Genomic DNA, 21,100 nt, shown 5'->3' with positions numbered 1-21,100 from the left:
ATTTGAATTTTAAGGATTTTCTGAAGGCTGGAGTAATGATGCGGAAAATTCAGCTTTAAATCACAGAAATAAATAATAATAAATAAATGCAGCTTTAGTGAGCATAAGAGGGTCTTTAAAAACATAAATATACTTTAGAACAATGTACTAGTATATATACTTCACAAAAGACAAATACTTTTTTTTTTTTTTTTGAATATTTAGTGGTTTTATTCATTTACTTTTAATGTAAATGAAAAGATTTTACCTACTAACCTATTAAAAATGGTTTTATAACGCTGCACCTCTTGCTGGTGTTGATATGCATTTCCATGAGCTCCTTGTGTCGATGCCATTTGTCATTTTCCGTTATCTGTGCAACATTTTACAAAGCGCCCATAATTTTAAGCCACCCAAACTGTGCTGCTGACCTTTCCTCAGCTGAGGATTTTACACGTACTCTGAAGCCTATAGCCGAAATCTCCACATTTAATCACCTTGAAGTCACTTCATAACCGGAGAGGACAAAGGCTGCTTGAACAATTAAAACATATAATAAAAAACACAGGACCCGTCAGGCTCTAAAAAGCATACGATCAAATCTTTTTTTCTCTTTCCACGTATGCACATCAATAGTTAAACTACTCTTCAAATTCATTGTCCAGGTTTTTTTCCTTTTCTTTTCTTTCTTTTGTATTAGCAGTTTTATTCTGCAAGGACACATTAAACCGATCACAGTGAACGTCATTTAACACGTTTCTTTTTACAAGACAATCGCATTCTATATTTTTATGCATTTCATTCCTTGTTTTATCTGCTACAGTTCATTTTGGAGCCTGACGGTTCACTTTATTCTTTTTTTCCAAACATCTAATTTTGTGTTTCACGAATTTGTACCATGCAGGTTTTTGACAGCAGGCAAAACTAATCCTTCAATGAAGGTAATGTGTCTTTTGAAGCTGATCAGCTTTCTTATAAGTAAGCCGTTTGTAGGTTTATTCCCATAAAAAGTATAATCACTTTGCTAACTAAACATTGCAACCCAACCAGCACAACTGCAAAGATTGCTCAAGAATAGCAATAACTTGGAGGCGGAGCCATCTGTTTGTCAGACCAATGAAGACCAATGAAGAGCCTAAGGCTGAAGATACACCGGCTTTTTGAGCAATGTTGCTTGGGCACCTTTCCATTGAGAATGGGTAACAGTTTTCTACCTAGATCGGTTGTGGCCACTGTGTCTCATCTGGTTGTTCATTTACAAAAAGTTGCCCAATACAGTATATCATCAGCCTAAGGGTGCAGCTGTTCAGCTTACTTTAAGACAAGCACATGTGAACTGTTTTAATTTATGCTGGTACAGTCTGTATAGATATAGATAAACCTTCTGTGTTTGTTCTTGTTCTTCCCACTTGTGTTTACTCTAGCTTGTTCGTGTTGGAATCTTATTAAATATTTAATGCTGCTGAGAAACGGCACCAAACGTTGACAGATATTACAGAATTCTGACACCCAACGACAGCACAGCCTCATTTCTCTCCAAAACAGATGCTCGACAATTCAGCGGTCCCCTCTCCGTCTCACGCGGCGCCTCGAAACATCATCAATCCCGGAGTCCCACTTCTTGAATTTCCCTCATTCCCTCCAAAATTCTTCACATGAAGACAAAACGCCACTCACATGGCTTGAAGCTTTGAAAAATCAATTTCTCTTCTTCAATTCCATTCATCACTATTTTTGTTCCTCTCCAATGTTCTCGTCCGAGCTCTGGCTTTATTTGACCCCGAGTTTCAAACATCAAAACTTCTAACGGACGTGTCATTAAACGAGCATCGCAACTGAATTCTTTCTCAAGAATTAGGCGATTGTGAGAATATACAACAGCAAAAATACAGATGTTAGACTGCTTTCTAGTAGTGAATTGATTCAAGACTGTTATGTCGCCACCCAAACAACCTCAATGTTACGGTGTCTGTGAAGTAAACACTTTTTTACGTCGCTGTTAAAAAAATGTGTTATATTATTATATAAAAATTTTGTAAAAACTATTTTGCCAGCTGTGGTTGCCAAAATAAGTTTGGAAAAAGAGAAAGCCACATGAAAAATCAAAGCAGCTAGTTAATTAAATGTACATAACTGAGAATAAAAACTATTTAAAAAACATGATTATTATATAAGTATTAGCAAAATAAATTGTGGGAATATTATTTTAGAGTTTTTGACTGCAATATATATTAATTTTTTTTTACTTACTAAAAACCGTACAATTAACAGCATTTTACTGTAAAATTACATAACATTTCTGGTTAGACATTTTTGGGTCAAAATTAGGTTTCATTCTATTTTAATCTTGTCTATCATCTCTGAAAATATCTTGGCAATTTCACTTGTTTAGAGCAGAAAAATGGCAATTTATTGCAGGAAGCAGAAAATAAGTATTTAACCTTAAAAAACAGTTAACCTATCCTATCAAAACAAACCACCTAACATATAATAAAAGTGCATCAATGCACATTTCCCGCCAGTCTACAGCGCGCAAAGTTTATTTATTTAATCATTTTAATACCGTGAGATGGCAGAGAGCAAGAAAACAACTCAGTCTGAAGTAGATGCTCAATCAAACGATCTCGCTCGTCTCAACCTGCTCAACCATCTGCTGGCGATGCAAGTGCCCTAAAATGGTGTTATAACGGACTATTTAACATCCAGAGATGAAGGATCGAATGTTGACCTCACTAAAGAGAAGGAGACCGATGGTCCTGTGTGAAAAAGTGCTTGCCTCCTAAACCTAATAACTCCTCGGCCCGCTCTTAGCAGCAACACCTGCAATCAAGCGTTTGCGATAACTTGCAGCGAGTCTGTTACAGCGCTGTGGAGGAATCTTGGTCCACTTTTCTTTGCAGAATTGTTGTAATTCAGCCACATTGGAGGGCGAGCATGCACCGCCTTTTTAAGGTCATGCCGCAGCATCTCAAGAGGATTTTGACTAGGTCACTCCAAAATCTTTTGGTTTTTCTTCAGCCATTTATTCGGAGGTGGACTTGCTGGTGTGTTTTGGACCATTGTCTGTATTTTCCGAAAAGTCTTGAGGATCATTAAGATGTCTTCTGGCAAAACCGAAACCAGACTTTGTGTTCTTTTTGCTCAGCAGAGGTTTTCTTCTTGGAAGTCTGCCATGCAGGCCATTTTTCTCTTTCTTACGGCGGACTCATGAACACTGACCTTAACTGAGGCAAGTGAGGCCTGCAGATCTTTGGATGTTGCTGTGGGGTCTGTTGTGACCTCTCGGATGAGTCGTCCCTGCGCTCTTGAGGTAATTTTGGTCAGCCAGCCGCTCCTGGAAAGGTTCACCACTGTTCCGTTTTTTCGCCATTTGTGGATAATGGCTCTCGCTGTGGTCCTCTGGAGTCCCAAAGCTTTAGAAATGGCTTTAAAACCAGACTGATAGATCTCAATTACTTACTTTCTCATTTGTTCCTGAATTTCTTTGGATCTCAACAGGATGTGTATCTTGATGTGAGCATCTTTTGGTCTACTTCAGTTTGTCAGGCACGTCCTATTTAAGCGATTTCTTGATTGCGAACAGGTGTGGCAGTAATCAGGCCTGGGTGTGGCAAGAAAAATTTAACTCAGGTGTGATAAACCACACTTAAGTTATGTTTTAACAAATACTTTTTCATACAGGGCCATGTGAATTTGAATTTTGTTTTCCCTTCATAATAAGTTCATTTAAAATCTGCATGTTGTATTTACTGTTATCTTTGATTAATATTTCCATTTTTTGATGATCTGAAACATTAAAGTGTGACAAACATGCAAAAAAATAAAAAATCAGGAAGGGGGCACACATATATATGTATATATATATATATATATATATATATATATATATATATATATATATATACATATGTGTGTGTGTATTATATCATCGACTTATTAATGTCAAAGGATGAGGCACAAAAAAAAAAAAAATAAATAAAAAATACACATACACACACACACACACACACATATATATATATATATATATATATATATATATATATATATATATATATATATATATATATATATATATTTTTTTTTTTTTTTTTTTTTTTTTTACTGTTTTAGCTGGTAACAATAGCTGCAGAAAAATCAAATAATTACTTAATATTTATTTGTTTTAAACCAAATACATAAAATAAAGATCTTACACATATTTATTGGTCTTTGAGTATTTGCTAAAAGCATTGTTATTACTTATTAAGCATGAATAACTCACATAACTGATCGTGCTGCTTTTCTCCAACGGACATGAATGATATGTAGATGCAACTTACAAAAAAATACAACGGCCTGAAAACGTGAACACCCGAGTGAACACAAACAAACAGCTCTCACATTTGCTTCAGGATATGACCTTGCTCCTGTCCTCCAATATGAATCGTCTCTTTTTCCATAACGCCTTTCTCTATGCTATCATTACTCATCCATGGTCTCCCTGACACAGTAATGGTGATTTTTATTTTCACCATAAAAACTCGAAATAAACATAGACAAAAGGAGGGCGACAGACGTGCTTGCTTAGAAGATAAAGAGATCAACAAAGCAGAGGGAAACTGGGCTGTGCCGACGCACGGAAACGTATCCCAGACTCCCAGTGTGACTGAACTGATCTAGAGACGGTTACGTAATGAGACCAACACACACACACACACACACACACACACACACAGCCTGAGATCTCTCTCTTTCTCATCCTCTTCATCCTGGGATCCAGAGTCCCAGCTCTTGGATAATGAATGAGCCGAATGTAGTGAACTGCATCGGACCACTGTGTCCTTTGGAGAGCATCTTATTAAACGGATCGGTATGGGAAGAAGGTTAACAATGCCAAAGTTTATTCTAAAAGCGGTTGTGCCCTGAAAAGGTCCATTCACCAAAAATATCCGGACAGGAGTCTCACGTCTCTGTTTTTGAGGAAACGACCATACACGGAACAAGGATTTTCCTACATTTTTTATTAGTCAAGCTCTTTTGACCTGAAATATTTACTTGGAAAACACCTGAGATTTGAAGTTGATATTTCAATAATTTAACGGTGCATTTTCAGGATTCTTTGATGTCGGTTAATGTCCACGTGGCCTGCGGATAAAGTTGTTAACTAAACTAAAATTCTTAAAATAATAAAAAGGAAAAAAAAAAGCTGAAATAATATACAAATATTAGATAGCGAAGAAAATAAAATAAATGTAGTTTATTTTGAATTAATAAAAATAAACTAAATATGTATATTATTTTTAAGTAAAATAAATTTGGAAAATAACAAACAAATAAAATTACTTAAACTAAAAAAATTATATATAATTTTTTTAAATAATACTTTATATACAAAATAAAATGTATATATTATATATATATATATATATATGTGTGTGTGTGTGTGTGTGTGTGTATATATATATATATATATATATATATATATATATATATATATATATATACACACACACACACACATTTTATTTTATTTTGTTTATAAAGTATTATTTAAAATTTATATATATATATATATATATATATATATATATATATATATATATATATATATATATATATATATATACTGTATATAGTATAATTATAAATTATATATAATTATATACTATATATATAATTTTTTTAACTGAAAACTGAATAAATAATACTTCCATTGATGTATGGCTTGTTAGGATAAGACAATACTGAGATACAGCTTTTTGAAAATCTATTTGTTGAAATGAAGATCTTAGCAATGCACAGTTACTAATCAAAAACGAAGTGTGTGTATCTTCATGAAATATGATCTTTACTTTTTGACATAATACAATGTCTTTTTGGCCATTGCTACAAATATACCCCAGCGCCTTAAGACTGGTTTTACAAGTGACAAATGTATTAAACCTAACCGTATTAAACTGTGGTCACAAATGTATTAAACTAAAATGTAATGTGAATAAAACTACATTAATGTGTGTAAAACTGAAATATGATCACTGCACGCCGCTCACGACTTAACGCTGTTAAAATCAAACAAACTAAAACTTACTAAAAGTAAGAAATATGGCCTTTAACCAAATGTCAGAAGACTATTATTAGGCGAAAAAAGATCTACTTCTATGATGCATTTGGGAAAAGCAGCCCGGGGGCGAAAAATATCAGTGTGTAACTAAATCTTTCCACTCAAAAGTTAGGATAAACAAGGAAAAAATGACATGTACGCTTGATTTTTAATGCACGGACATCTCTGGTTGTTGGTCTGAAATGTAATGTGACTTTTCTCACAGTCACGGCATTAAAGGATGAACGTATATTAAAGACACCTGACTAATCGCCGCTATCGTCTCTATCTCCGGCTCCCTCCCTCTCTCACAGCTACCACTCGAGCCGCTCGCTTTCCCGTCCGCTCCGTCTCCGAATGAAATATTAATAGGACCTTTGACAACGGGACTGGAAACGGCCATTAACGCGCAATTACCCAGAGACGTGATGTGTACAAACTACAAGGTCAACGGTGTTTTCCTTTCCCCGTCTCTGGCGCTGGTCTGTCATCTTTGTCTTTCAGCCCCCGACCCAGACTGGCAGGTTTATCTCGAGCGCTGCACTGCGTGATGACCGTAACACCTGCACCTTAAACCGTAGATTTATAGCGGCGGTGAGGGCTGGAGGAAGGTTCGCCGATAACATCTTTACGATACGTTACTTAGGAGGTCTGTCGGTCGCCGTGCGAGTGGACGAAGATGAGACGCTGCGTAACGCCGTGGTCCGATCTGACCCCGTTCCGGTGAAGAAAAAGCAGCTTTGTTATAAAATAAGAATCCCGGGAAGCGGCTGTGAGAGCGGAATAATGTCCTAAACACACGGTGTTCAAACCTTATGTTAAACTGAACGGCATGAAGCTAGATTGCTCCAATTATAGCCAACAAACTTCGTGCAATGAAAGCGAATGATCTGACATGTCGCGCATTCAGGTGAGAGACAGCCTGTTTTTATTGTGTCACTTTAATTCTTGCTTGAAACAAACTGATTTTATATACAATCTCCGTGTAATTAAATAACATCTGACTGCTTCAAATAATTCAATATTTCGGGCCTCCTTCAAATGGTATCAAAATGCTGAATTAAATGATTTACACGAAACTGGTAGGTTTTTTTTTCAATGATTTTTTATGATTCATAAATTAAAGACCTATAGGCTCTTTCACCTGTTAGAAAAAGAAGGCTGGTGTCGGGTGTTGGACATAAATGTAATGCTGACATTGTATGTTGAATTGATATTGAATTTTGATCACCCAGTGTAGCTTATTAAATGTAACAAAAAATGTCAACGTTTTACAACGCTGTGTGTCTGCTGGGTTACAAGAAGTAATATTTAAAAAACACAACATAGCCATTGTCTCCTTAAGCCATTGTCTCCTTAAGAGACATATATTGATATATATATATATATATATATATATATATATATATATATATATATATATATATATATATATATACACATACTTTTTTTCCTGTTTATTACTGTAAAACTGATTTGAAACAGAGCTAATTTAGTTTCATTTTTGCCTTTTTTTGTCTATATAAAGTAATTTTTGTTTGGTAATTTTTAGTAATTCAACTTATCTTAAAATAAAACTAGCTAAATATAAATATATATATATATATATATATATATATATATATATATATATATATATATATATATACACACACACATACATATACATATACATACATATATATACATTACATACATTTTATAAATACAAAATAATTTGATTTAGTTCATATTAAATTTTATTTTACATTTTCAGGGCTGCATTTAAAATAATAAAAAAGGTTTTTAATGGTTTTAAAAAGTTAATAACCTTGCTCTAAAACAATCTGTATATTATAAAGTGCTATATAAATAATTGCTTTCCTTTGTGCATGCCTCATTGCAACTTCCATTTGATTATTTGAAACAAAACAAGGACAAATCAGTATTACTTTGTGTGTGTGTGTGTGTGTGTGTGTGTGTGTGTGTGTGTGTGTGTGTGTGTGTGTGTGTGTGTGGTAATGCCTTTGATTGAGTTTGTATTTGACCTAGAATGTTGTTTAGAAAAGCCACCGTTCAGTTTTCAGAGGAAACACAGGTCTGGTCATCAGATCGGATCGTTTCCGTGCAAAAGCAGTAACAGAACTCTCTCGTTGGCAACTTTCATTAAACTCCAATATCCTGAAGAAATGGAAAAATCAGAAATGCATACGGGAAGCGTCTAAATGCAGAAGCGCCACCCGATCCCTTCACTGGCCATCGGCGATCATCGACGCGAGCTAAAAGCATTACGAACTCGCAATGTCACTCCAATCTGAGTGGAAGCGATTGGCGAGTCTCCAAAAGCACCTGTAAGCCCGTCGTGTCTCTCCACGTTCTCCCAGCTCCGTCCAGAGGTGTCCTTCGCCCCAAAACCCTCCACCATCCGCTTTGCGGCCGCCACTTGACCTTCTGGCTGTGTTTGTCTTATCACGCCGCTGCTACAACATCAGAACATGCCAGGAATGCCAATGACGTTAAGATCCTATCCAGGAAACGACCCCGCATCCAGTTTCGACTCCACAATATGTCAAAGCTCGTCTGCTATCAGCGCTCTGAAGCAACTGTTGTTATCGTCTGCGAACTTCAAACGCCGCGTGCTTGGGTTGAGAGTACATGAAAGGCTTTCTAAAAAGTAGATACAGAGCGATATCAGAGTTTTCTGTGGTGAATTAGAGGCGAGGCAGACGTCACTCGTGTCTAACGCGGAGACAGACAAGATGGCTTATGGGGTGTGAAATTATCTGATGTGATTGAAATCTTGCCTCTGTCAAAGATTAACCCTTGTCAGTGTGTCACATATACGTTCTTATCGCTCATCGCGCGGCGGCAATGCAAAAGCACCGCTGGGAAGGTCTCTGTGAGAAGTATCCTTGAGCTGTCAGCTTGAGCTTCGGCCGTCCTTAAAGGAGCGGTTCGCCCAAAAATGAAAAGATTTGCCAAAACTTTACTCGCACCCTCGGGCCACCGAGATGTAGATGAGTTTGCTCCTTCTACTAAATGTGGAGAGAGATTCAGCATTGCGTCGTTTGAGCGGCACTGGACCCTTTGCGGTGAACGGGTGCCGTCAGAATGAGAGTCAAAACAGCTTAGAAAAACATCACAATGATCCAGATCCAATCAACTGATGTCTTGAGAGGCAAAAAGACGTGTGTTTATAAGAAATAAATCTATCTGGCGAAAAATTAGCCAGTAATTCATATTAAAACTGCAAACGGTTTAAGAAAGCACTGGAGAATGCAATATTTAATAGAGGAATCCAGTAGCCTGGCTTTTATCCAGAAGCACAGGTTTGAAGATAAAAATGTTTCAATTATTATCTCATGCATGCAAAATTTTTCGTAAAAGCGGTGTGAATTATGAATTATAGTGACTCTCATTCTGATGGCACCCATTCACGGCAAAGGATCCATTGGTAAGCAATTTCTCCCTTGACTCGACCGTTTGAAGGTGAAGTAAATGCATATTTGCATGGTTTTCCTGGTTTTATATATACTTTTACCGCTTGCCAAATTGACCATAAACTACTACAAAATGTATATACACCCGCTATATCTTTGAATATATTGGTAATAAAAAGGTGATTTTCTAGTGACGGTTTTTACTCAGTTCTCTGACATCTTTCAGCCTGTTAAGTGGCCCACTCTGGTTTATTATCCATTTTTCTTCTCTTGAGTTGAGTTTGAGTTCGGCCTTTGACACAATTTTCCATGCTATTCTTCTGGACAGACCTTCTTCTATTGGTATCACCAAAACGCACCTTCAATGGTTCCATTCATATCTCGCTGACAGTTCGTTCAATTAAAATCATTTACCTCTTATTCAATCTCTGTCACTACAGCTGTGCCCCGGGACTCTGTCTTGGGACCCCTTGCTGTTTATCCTCTTATCTTGTTCCTCTATGTTATATTTGTTGCATAAATCAGGTTAATTTCCGTTGCTATGCAGATGGCACCCAGCTCTACCTTTCTACTAAACCCAACTATGAACTTCCACCATCTTCCCTTACCAATTGTCTCCTTTACATAAAATCTTGGTTCGCTTCAAACCTCCTCAGATTAAACGATAGTAAACAGAATTTCTTCTTATAGACAACATCTACAGTACATTCAACAGAACTTCTTCATTCCCATTGATAAATCCTTCATATCCCCATCCCTGCAGGCATAAAAAATTCCAAAAAAACTCCAAAAAACCCCAATCATATTACTCCCGTTTTACACCAACTTCACAGGCTCCCCATTACTTTTCGCATTACTTACATACTATTTCTCCTCCCTTTTTAAAGCCATCTATAACCTCGCACCTCCGTATCTTGACCTCCTTCATACTGTTACACCTGATCGCACTCTTCGGATCTTCTTCTCCCATTTATCTCACTGTTCCCCACGTCCGTCTTGCTACTATGAAGAACAGAGCTCTCAGTTGCTCTTCTCCCCAGGTTTGGAGCTCCCTCCCTCCTGACCATCGCGATATTGATTCTCTTCCACATTTTAAATCTAAATTCAAAACCTATTCGTAGCTCACACCTTGCGATCACAACTGCATTGTCTTTAATTGTACTGTATTTTGTCTCTAATGTTTCGTTCCTTTAACGATGTAGGGTGGCACTCGAGTGTCTGGAAAGGTGCCTATAAATAAGATTTATTATTACTTCTCACTTTAAGCATTAGCGTCCGTGTCTGTGCTAACGCGAAGGAAATGCTTCTCTGCTCAGCTGACTGGCCTAAGCATTTCTTCGACTGGATATTCCCAAATCCGTGCTTACAAAATGCGCTTTTGTCTAGTACGGCATGAAATCTCTGGCAATACGTTCAGCTTGAGATTCCCGGCTGAATTCACATTAAGACGAGCTAAAGCTGATTACATCCACAATGCTAATGAAAACTTGCTTGCCTCACAAAAAATTACCACAGCAGTGCAAATTGGTACTACAGTAGTTGTTACTATGTTATGGAAACACATTATTAAAAAAAAAAAAAAGTGAATTATTAATTAATTTTTAAGAGAACTAGCCTTATACACAGAGGCATTGACCTGGTATATATACACACACACACACACACATATATATATATGTGTGTGTGTGTGTGTGTGTGTGTGTGTGTGTGTGTGTGTGTGTGTAATTAATCTTTACAAACATCATTCTAGGTTCAGGTTGTATGTCCCTGATTAAATATCAAGACAAAAACACTGCTGGCAAACAGGTTTCAATTTAAAATGTCTATTTGAAATTTTTGGTCAAGCACGTCTAGTGGCCTAAATATCGTTTCTGTAATATTAACTACAGCTCTTACGCTTGCGTCGAGACTCAGTGTCCATTATAATGGGAAAAAAACATCCTGGGTAAAACACGTAAATCTAATACGATACGGCCTAACTTCACATAAAACCTGTCAAACTATTATTGATGTGGCTCTTAAACATAATTATAAAATTTCTTATGCCCTACGCTTGTGCCACGGTTTCAAATGAATATTTGTGATGTTGTTGCGTCCGCCGATTCCGCGCGGAAATTGTCCTTCAGGATCCGAGCGGCCGCGAAATGGCAAGATCCATAAAAACCGGACGCGGGGTCACCGGAGGAACCGCGTCGAATTTATGATTCGCTTACGAATCAGACATCACGCGCAGCCCATTTGAACGGAATGAGCGAAACGACTCTTAAGCGGTGATTCAAATCGAGCATCGCTGGCTTCGATTCAAAGCAGCTAACAGAAAAGATGGAACGCTCACAACACAAAATAATGAAACACTGGAGAATAATGCTCCTTGGGCACAATGTACAGTAATAGCTCTCATCGGATAAGAAATGAATCAGTAAAATTTGATGAAAGTGGCTTGGTGAAGGGGTTGACCTCCAATGACCCCAGGAGCCATGAGCTGTGGGACCAACGACAATCTATGAAGAATCTATGGTTACCATGGTAAGAAAAACCAAGGCTACGGTTTTTAATGCAAAAACTATTTCTCACAGTGCATTGAGGTCAATTGTATAGCTGCTGCATATATTGTAGAAACAGCTATAATCAATATGATAAAGGCTAACTTTAACAGCAAAATATATAAAGGGTAGTGCACAAAATATTAAAAAGTGGCCATCAGAAATATAATAAAATATAATCGATCCTGTACAACATCGCATGTTTACTGGTAGAACAATATGGGCCTTACTCAAACTTTTCACGTGAAAACATCTAAAGAAGACACACTGAGTCTTGCAGCACGCGTTGTTTTCACGCGAGATTAAAAGCCATCGAACTGTAAATGGCAATCAATATTTTTTGTTTGCATACAGACAGCGCGGATGCGTCCAGCTATTGTAAAAAAACCACAAGAAATTCCCAAGGGTACTCAAGACGAATTAGCCTTCCGGGTCGGTCTACAAACTGACGTCATGAATTGGAGTACGGCCATAAATTAAGGCATTTTACGCTCCTGACGTCCAAGGGGTTAAAGTCAAGGCTTTTTATTTAATTTATTTCCGCCCTGGCACCTCGCGTCAGAAATAACCGCTTAATTATTAATTGGCGTTTTTAGAAATCGCGGCCGTTCGTCTGGCACGGCGTCTCCTGCAAATAAATCAAACGACAGGACTCCGTCTGCGCGCGCACGCACGCACGCACACCGCGGCTGACCATCGTAATTTTTTTTTTTTTACCACCTGACAAATCTCGTGGCGCGCAACAGGAGGGGGCAGAGGCCAACGCACGTCCGTTTCCCTTCGTCCTCGTAATGACCCGTCCTCGCTTCTCTCGCAATCGCACGCGAAAAGTGCGCTTTCGATACGTTCGCGTCGGACGCGATCGATGAGGCGAAGGATAAACGCGCGCGCAGGCACCCTATCGCGACCGCGCGATGAGAGACGATGACCTTGCGCGTGCATAGACGCCGACTCCCTCAAAGGCGCCGGGGGTAAACGCGTTCGCCTTCGCGGCACGCGACACAACAGGTGCCGCGAACGCGTGGGAACGCGAACGCTTTTAGAAGAAAGCTGGCTGCACCTGTTTGCGCGTTCGGGTGACAGTTTGCGGCTGAGGAAAAAAAAAAACAATTGTAGCCAAATCCGATCGAAATGGCACGGTGCTGACCCGCGCGCGAGCGGTACCGGGTGCCGCCACGACGTCTGCCGCTCAAGGGCGGGCGTTCTCGCTGAAAACAAACGAGAGGAATCCACCAAAGTAGCTCACCTTTTCCGTCCTCGTCCTCCCGATTCAGGTGCATGGCTGTTCGCCTTTGGCACGCCAACAAACGCTCGTTTCTTCCTCTCAAGTCCCCTCCAAGAAAAAAGTCGAATCCAAAATGCGCTCTCGAGCTTCCGATGGGCGAGTGACCATGGAGCACCGCTCCCTGCTTATTTCTTTCTTTCACTCACTTGCTTGTTCTTTCCCAGTCCCCTCATTCGGCTGATGTCGGGAGATGGCAGTGAGAGGGTTTGAAGGGAGGGATGATGAGGAGTGGTGAGCGGTGCGTCCGTGTCACCGCCAGCTGATGGCACATCTCAGTTCATGTGGGTGAAGCCGCGTAAAACGGGACGCGTTTCGGTCGGAGCTCCGCAGCCCCGCGGCTCCCGGCTTTATTTTAGCGTTGTGTCTTGAAAATGTCACACAAGAAACTATTTAAACGTCGGGTGTCAACCGGGGTTGAGGTAAAACGAGCCCGTGAATTCACGCGGGTGCGCGCACACTTGCGCGTCGCGTTCGCGCAACGCGCAATTGAATTTTCGAAAACGCTGTACGCGTTCATTAACTAAATCAAATCAATAAAAGTTTTGCCGTCGAGCGTCTGCGGAGTCGTTAGCCCGGCCCACTTTAGCAAACTCAAACCAATCAAATCAATCGATGCGCGTCAAGCGTTAGAAATATGGTCGCGTCGCTTCCGGTTCGACTTCGTTAAATAGAGCTGTTTTGCTCGAAATGCCTTCAAAAAAAGATACCGAGGAGGGTCGTAATCGATCTTCATCGCATGCCCTACTGTATGTAGATTGATTTTAGTTTTTAGTCAGCATTTTGTTGTTTAAATTGCTAATTGAAACTAGCTAGCTGATTACATTAAACACAAACGGGGATTAGCTCATGCTGCTTTTAATCATTTCTCTGTTAAGCGGATGCAGTGACACCTGTTTTCCAGTTTGGTCAGATGGCATTCGACATATGTTTCCTATGTTTGCGATAAAACAACACAGCGGTGATGTGTTTTTGTAGGCCAAGGCAAGTTCGCATCATCCCGCTTTCCTCGACAAAAGCGTTGGCTTTCGGATCATTAAAGCGCTGTGACAGATTTTATGATTCCCGCACGTGTCGTTCACCAGGATAATCTTCGCAGGTTAAACACGGCCTTCCGCGCTTTTAAAGATTCGATAGAACCAGATGCAAAAAGCTAACCACGCCACGGACGCGAATGGCCATTAAACCCCCGATGGCGCTTTCGGCCTTTTATTTAAAACCTAATCCCTGAAATCATTATGCTTTGCAAGAGCATTATTATAAACGCCATATCGTTGTCAATGGGAACTCGTTTCCTGGAGGAGTCATCACTGTAAACCGAATCTCAAAAACTCCAACCTTTAACACTTTTGTCTTTCACACACGCGCTTGCTTTCTCAATCTCTCATTGGTTGCGTCTTGACAAAGAAGTTGACAAAGAACTTCTTGGCTTTTGTTGGTGGTGAATGTTCCCGATCGTGCATCATATATGCTATACATTAGACCTGTTTGTCTTTGAACTGCGACTTGGCATTTATATCCAGAACGACTTGCATTGTATAGTTCCCTCAGAATCAGACCCGTAACCTCGAAGCCGCCAGGCTCATATTTGCCAGCTGTGTTGTATTTTCCAATCCGTCTGCCAGGTCTGTCGCTCTTTTGTCTTCATTCCTGATTCATCTCTCTTTTTACATTTCAAGCTCGCAACTGAACCGTATTTTATGCTGCTTTTAGGACTAGTTCACCCCAAAAACGAAAATTTGTCGAAAACGTACTCCGCCTGAGGCCACTCGAGATGTGGGCGGGTTTTCATTTCTTCAGAACAACGGATTCGGAGAAATTTAGCCTGTTTTAGCCTTAGCCTTCGCTGCAGGGGATCCATCGCTGAGCAAGTTCGATAAATATGTGCGTTTACTAAATAAATTCTGAATTAGCCGAATGAGAGAGTTCAGAAGCGCGCGCAGATTTCGTAGTGACGCAGTTTATAGTGCTTTGACGGAATAGCTAGCGGTTCTATGATGCCGATATTAAGCGACATCTGAAATCTTACCTAGAAAGCTTATCAATTTGGTCTTCGCTGCATGTAATTAGCCAGCGTTTTGCCATTCCTGCTGATTTTCGCGAGCTATTTAGCATCTCTACTTGATGTTGGGTGATCGACGGCTGCTTATGCTAATTTTACCTGACGACAGCATCGCCTGCACCCCCCGAGGAGTGCCATCGTACCCAGCGTGTCCTCCAAACATGCAGAAATGTCTGCTTTTATGAAGTCAGACTCATCTGGGATCACACTACATCGTGTGCCTCCTGAGACAATCTGTTTTCCCAGCTGGAGGAACAGCACAGCCATCCAATTGACTCCCAGCTCACGGCCGCAGGTTCGGGCCCTCCAATCAAACCCAGTGATACTGACGCCCCCTAGAGGATCTTCAGAGCAGTCGCATCGGAAATATGTAAAGGAGAGAGGAAACGGCAGCCTGTCAAGCAGCTGCCATGCAGCGGTCCGTCTGAGTGCCTGAAGACGCTGAATGCTTCAGACTGGCTTGCGAAACGGCACGGCATTGTGTCTAGACAAAAATCAAGAAACATACCAAGCCCCATATTTAACGATCGCGATAATTGGCTTCTTCGCAGTAAAAATGGAGTCGCGCTTCAAAAAATAAATAAGTGGATAAATCGGTGGATGCGAGGTGAATGTCAGATTCCGCTGTGGTTGGAATCGTACGTATTTTAAAGCGTTTTTTACACTTTTGTGAGCCGAATTCAAAGATCTGTGTACACAAAAGGCCTGTTTTGTTCTCGAACGTCGTTCTCAAATCTGCCTAAACCCGTGTTAGTGAGCGCTTCTCCTTCGCTGAGATGGCAGGTGTGGCGTATCAAGATGTTGGTTATCCCCGTGATTTATCGGCCACGATAAAAGGCCGCTCTAACATCTTCATACGTGACCACCATGTACCTCATCTCCTTCGCGTAGACTTGGTAATCCAGCAATTGTGTACAGATCCTTGCAACATGGGCCTCAGGATCTCTTCACGGTATCTCTGAGCATCCAAAACGCCATTAATAAAATGCTCACTGTTCATAACATACCCTTACCATGGACCACTCCATCCACAATATTGGCATCAATATTGGCATCACCCACCCAACCAATTTGCATTATAATATGCTTTTCATTAATATTCTGAATTAGCGTATTTATTTTTAATTATAATAATTTTGCTGTGTTTTTTTTCGTAAAAAGATTTTTTGTCATTTTTATCATTCTTTTAAATGTTCCTGTAATCGCTTTTATTCTCGTTTTACTTCTGAAGTTAAACTAAATGCCTTGGCATCTAGCTGATACCGAAACAATATATTTATATTTGAGTGAGGTTCAGGTTAAACGATAGTTTTTTGAAGGTCATGAGGTTAATTTGAGTTCTTAAAATCACGTAAAAGTCAGCTAAAATGTTTTCTAATCGGCGCATTTCTTTTACCGCTTGAATCGATTTCATTCTTTCGACCGCCGCGTCATCTTCGTGTCAGCTGCCAAATGGTATGCACAGGATTGTGGGAGATCACAGATGAGATGCTGCTTTGAAAAGCCGGCCGGTGAAGACAGAATGTCTTAGTAGACAGAATATTAGACAAACACCGGACTCAGACGTGCCTTACAGCACTCCCACCTGTGAAGGCAGCATCTTTCATGCTTTCAGACAGTATGTCTAGATCAGAAGAATCAAAATGTTCGAATTTTTGAGTCTGAGATTCTTGTGCAAAAATAAGAAGAATGTTGAATATCCTTTTTAGTAATTGTTCTGTTTTTGGTTAGTTTGTTTTCCTAATTTTAGTTTGCAAATATTGTAAAATTGAACAATTTTATCATGTATTTGACTTTTATTGTTATTATTTGTATTGTGATTTTTATATTTTGAGTTAGTTTTCATCATTTCATTTAAAGTTTTAATCATTTTGCCATTTTATCTATTATTAGTTTTTATGTTTATATAGTTTTTAAAAAGGACATTTATGCTTGTGTAAATGGTTTTTATTAATATTTTGAACTATTTTTTATTGTATATTTTTTATTTAATTCACGTTTTAGAAATTTTGTAGATGTGTGTCATTTTTATTGTTTTTTCTCTATACTTTTTTATTAATTTCATGACATTTATCGTGGGTTTGAATCAGTATTTTATTTCGTTTTTTATTATTATTTTAGAGTAATTAAGATATTATAGTCTTTAGTATTTTGAATGAGGTTTTTTTTGTCGTTTCTTGCCAACTTTTACGTGTTTATTTTGTTTCCAGATAGCCTGTCTACACCAGAAAAACTAAAATGTAATAATTTATGTGGAGTCTGAGATTAACTAATGTTGAACGTCCTTGAAAGGCCTTGAGTATCTCCGTGTCCTTGTGAATAATGCATTTATCCCCCTAACCAAGTAAAAGCGCGTGCATTTCATGAAGTTTGACTGCAACATTCATAGAGATTAGCAAGAGTAAAGTGTGCATCATATTCTATTATAAATACGTCACGTATTTCCAAGGACGGAAAGTTGCTTGATTTATGTGATCTTCTGACTTTCAGACCGCTAAGTATTGTTTTTGCATAAAGAATGTTGAAAAGGGAAAACAGACTGAGGGCATCGGACATCAGTTGGCCTTTAATTGTGTGTGTGTGTGTGTGTGTGTGTGTGTGTGTGTGTGTGTGTGTGTGTGTGTGTGTAGCTGCTGGGGGCTTAACCTTGACTTAGAGTATCCAGACACCTAAGTGAGAGATAGGACCTGATACGCTGGCTTCTTGTCGTTGCCGCTGGCTCATTGATATCACACTCCTACATCAGTCTGTCTGTATCTCTCTCTCTCTCAAACACACACACACACACACACAAATGCATAAATAAAAACACTCTGCCCGGTTTAGCATTTATCAACACAGGCTTTCTCAACCCACTCGACTCCAAATTTCTTTTGTAAACCCCATTAAGTAAAATTCTTGTCAACATCCTTGACATTTACCCATAATCCCCACATCACCTGTTAGACTTGAGCGTAACAAATTCTCAGAATAAATCACATTTTATCCACCCTGGCTTCGAGCCAAAACCTAGCGAAGCGCCTAAATAAATGTACGTTTAATTGACTTTTCTTTTTATCTTTTTATGAATTAAACAACGTGATGTATTCGTCCTGTACACTGGGATGGTGCCCGTTACCTACAGCCGGCTCACCGGGTTTAGGAACAGAGCTCCTGTCTCGCTCTCTTTGAGGTAAATATTCATTAAGCTGCCTCGCTGGTTGCTTCTGAACTTGAGTCAACAAGCGTGCCTTTCATCTCGTGCTGTTTTCATGGGTAATCAAGCACAAGAGTCTGGATAATTTTATAGCCTTGGTCTCTCGGTTCACCTTGCGCACACGGCGTATGAGGCGCATCGTACAGTTAAACAACTGCACATTGTTGCCCCAATGTTGCTTTTACCGGGTTCGAATGGTGCTCTGTATTAATAGGGCAATGCAATATAGTGAAGCTATAGCGAAGTGTGGTTTTAGACCTAATAGGATCCTATAATGTGGTGTCGTGCGTCAAAATTTTGACATTTATTTTACATTTTCTAGGAAATGTAGGTATTTGTTACCACCATGATGCTGATTGCTGTCCTTGTATCTTGATGCTATTCTGGTCTTTATTTGGTTAAGGTGAATTCAGGCATTCTTTCATTTGTTTTAGTGCCTGCCAGGTGGAATTATACTGCAACATCTCCTACGTTGCACATTTTGTTGCATTTTGAAATTTCGGTGTCTGTGGCAGAGTCTAGAACTCCTAGCAGCCCCACTGGTTAGCAGCCAATTATATGTTATATTATATATATATATATATATATATATATATATATATATATATATATATATATATAGGATATGGATTCTTATTATAAAGACTGGATTTTGCATGCTTGGATTTTTATTGGAACGTCTGGATTTCACATGCATGGATTCCTTTTGGAGCGGTGGATTTTTTTATGCATGTATTCTCATCGGAATGACTGGATTTTGCATGCATGGATTTCTATTTCACGTATTGGAACAGATGGATTTCTATCGGTATGACTGGATTCCACACGCATGTATTCTTTTTTAAACGCTTTATATTGGAACGTCCGGATTTCACAAACTAGGATTCCTATTGGAACGGCTGGATTTTGCATGCACTGATTCCAATAGATGTGACTGAATTTCACCTGCTTGGATTCTGATTGGACCGACCAGTTTCTGCATGCATGGGTTCCTGTTGGTACGGATTCCTGTTGGGATGACTGGATTTCATATGCATGGATTCCTATTGGAATGACTAGGTTTTGCATGCATGAATTCCTAATGGAACAACGTGATTTCACAGGTGAAATTTCGCAACGCAAGGGTAGATGAGAAGTTCTATTTAAAAAAATTTAAATAAACGAAGCCCCTTTTCATCCCCATTGTTCCCACCTCCTCTATTGCATCCCGGTTCCAAAGTGACTTCACATAAAAAAGATCTGGCATCATTATGAGCAGAAATCAGAGGAAAATGTAGACGGCAGACAGATATTCCCCAAGGCACAGGCAAAGACGCGAGCGCAGTTATTAGAGCCGTCCACGCGTCACATGTATGCTCCTCTACTTTGTGTTCTTCCTGCGAATTCGCAATCAGTGCCTCCAGCTCGGCCATTTCAGGACTGTGATATCAAGATGAAACGGATCTCCCAGAATAAGTTTGCGCCGCCGCCACTTCTGTCTTATGCTATGAGACAAAATATATTCCCAGCGCACAAAACATACAAAAATCAATAACAGCGGCCACGGGGGAGATGAGGCCGGAGAGGTATGATTAGAGCAGAGGGGAGATGGCAGAGATTAGAATGAAATAGAGAGATGCCCACTACAGTGCACAGATGAAAATAGCAACCGGTTCAAAGCGTCTCTTTGGACAGTACCATGTGAAAGTTATTAAAAGCCTGCCATGAAGAGAGCTCCGCGGTCCGAATACTAAATGTGATCTAAAGCCCCTACAGATACAATCACGTAGCCAGCAATCAATGCGTTTCTCCTGCCACCTTGATTTGCTTGAGTGGATATCAGCGTGTCTACCCACAATTCCTTCTGTTCGCTCGTCGCGCGAGTGCTTGTAAGGCAGAAATGTAGTGACATTCCTCGCACTGTTAATACGTGCGTATGCTATTGTAACGCGTCACGATTGTGGCAAATCATCTCGACCAGGGATATAAGAAAATGATTTTTCTTCTTTTAATCCTGGAACGCAGCATTAACACACATAGTGCATTGAGGACCAACAAAAAATACAGGGTATTTAAGCACAAAGACATAATTGGGAGAGAACAGAAACAAGTGAGCAAACACAAGTTGGGACTAATGAACTAATAATTGCAACAACTAAGACAGGAACAGGAAGGACCAAATAAGGGCACAACATCAAACACTACACACATGTAACAACTGTCTATATTTATGTATATAAAACACACACACATAAAGTATATATTTAAAAAATATATTTCCATGTATTTCAAAGTATATATTTATATTAATATAACTGATATTACATATAAATATTTATAAACGTAACATATTTTTCTAAGTATGTACATTTGTGTGTGTGTATATATATATATATATATATATATATATATATATATGTGTGTGTGTGTATATATATATATATATATATATGTATATATGTATATATGTATATGTATATATATATATATATATATATATATATACACACACACACACACATAAATGTATATATATATATATACTGTATGTACACACA

The 21,100-nt window shown here is 39.0% G+C and overlaps 1 protein-coding gene across 3 annotated transcripts in view; it reads right to left on the bottom strand.

Annotated features, from left to right (window-relative positions):
- Positions 1 to 13,837, bottom strand: part of syt7b (synaptotagmin VIIb) — a 118,519-nt gene extending 104,682 nt beyond the window's left edge. For 2 of the 3 annotated variants that reach the window (XR_006251447.1, XM_043245387.1), the window contains exon 1: positions 13,270 to 13,837. Coding sequence is in view for 2 of the 3 variants with exons in the window: in XM_043245387.1 (XP_043101322.1) it covers positions 13,270 to 13,303 (34 nt within the window). In the remaining variant the exon portion in view is untranslated. The remainder of the gene's footprint in view (positions 1 to 13,269) is intronic. The other variant, XM_043245388.1, reaches the window with a different exon arrangement.
- Positions 13,838 to 21,100: the final 7,263 nt, after the last annotated feature.

Source organism: Puntigrus tetrazona, chromosome 7 (assembly GCF_018831695.1).
Source record: "Puntigrus tetrazona isolate hp1 chromosome 7, ASM1883169v1, whole genome shotgun sequence".
NCBI lineage: Eukaryota > Metazoa > Chordata > Actinopteri > Cypriniformes > Cyprinidae > Puntigrus > Puntigrus tetrazona.
Note: the sequence above shows the minus strand (reverse complement) of the source record. Positions and strands in the feature narration are given on the sequence as shown.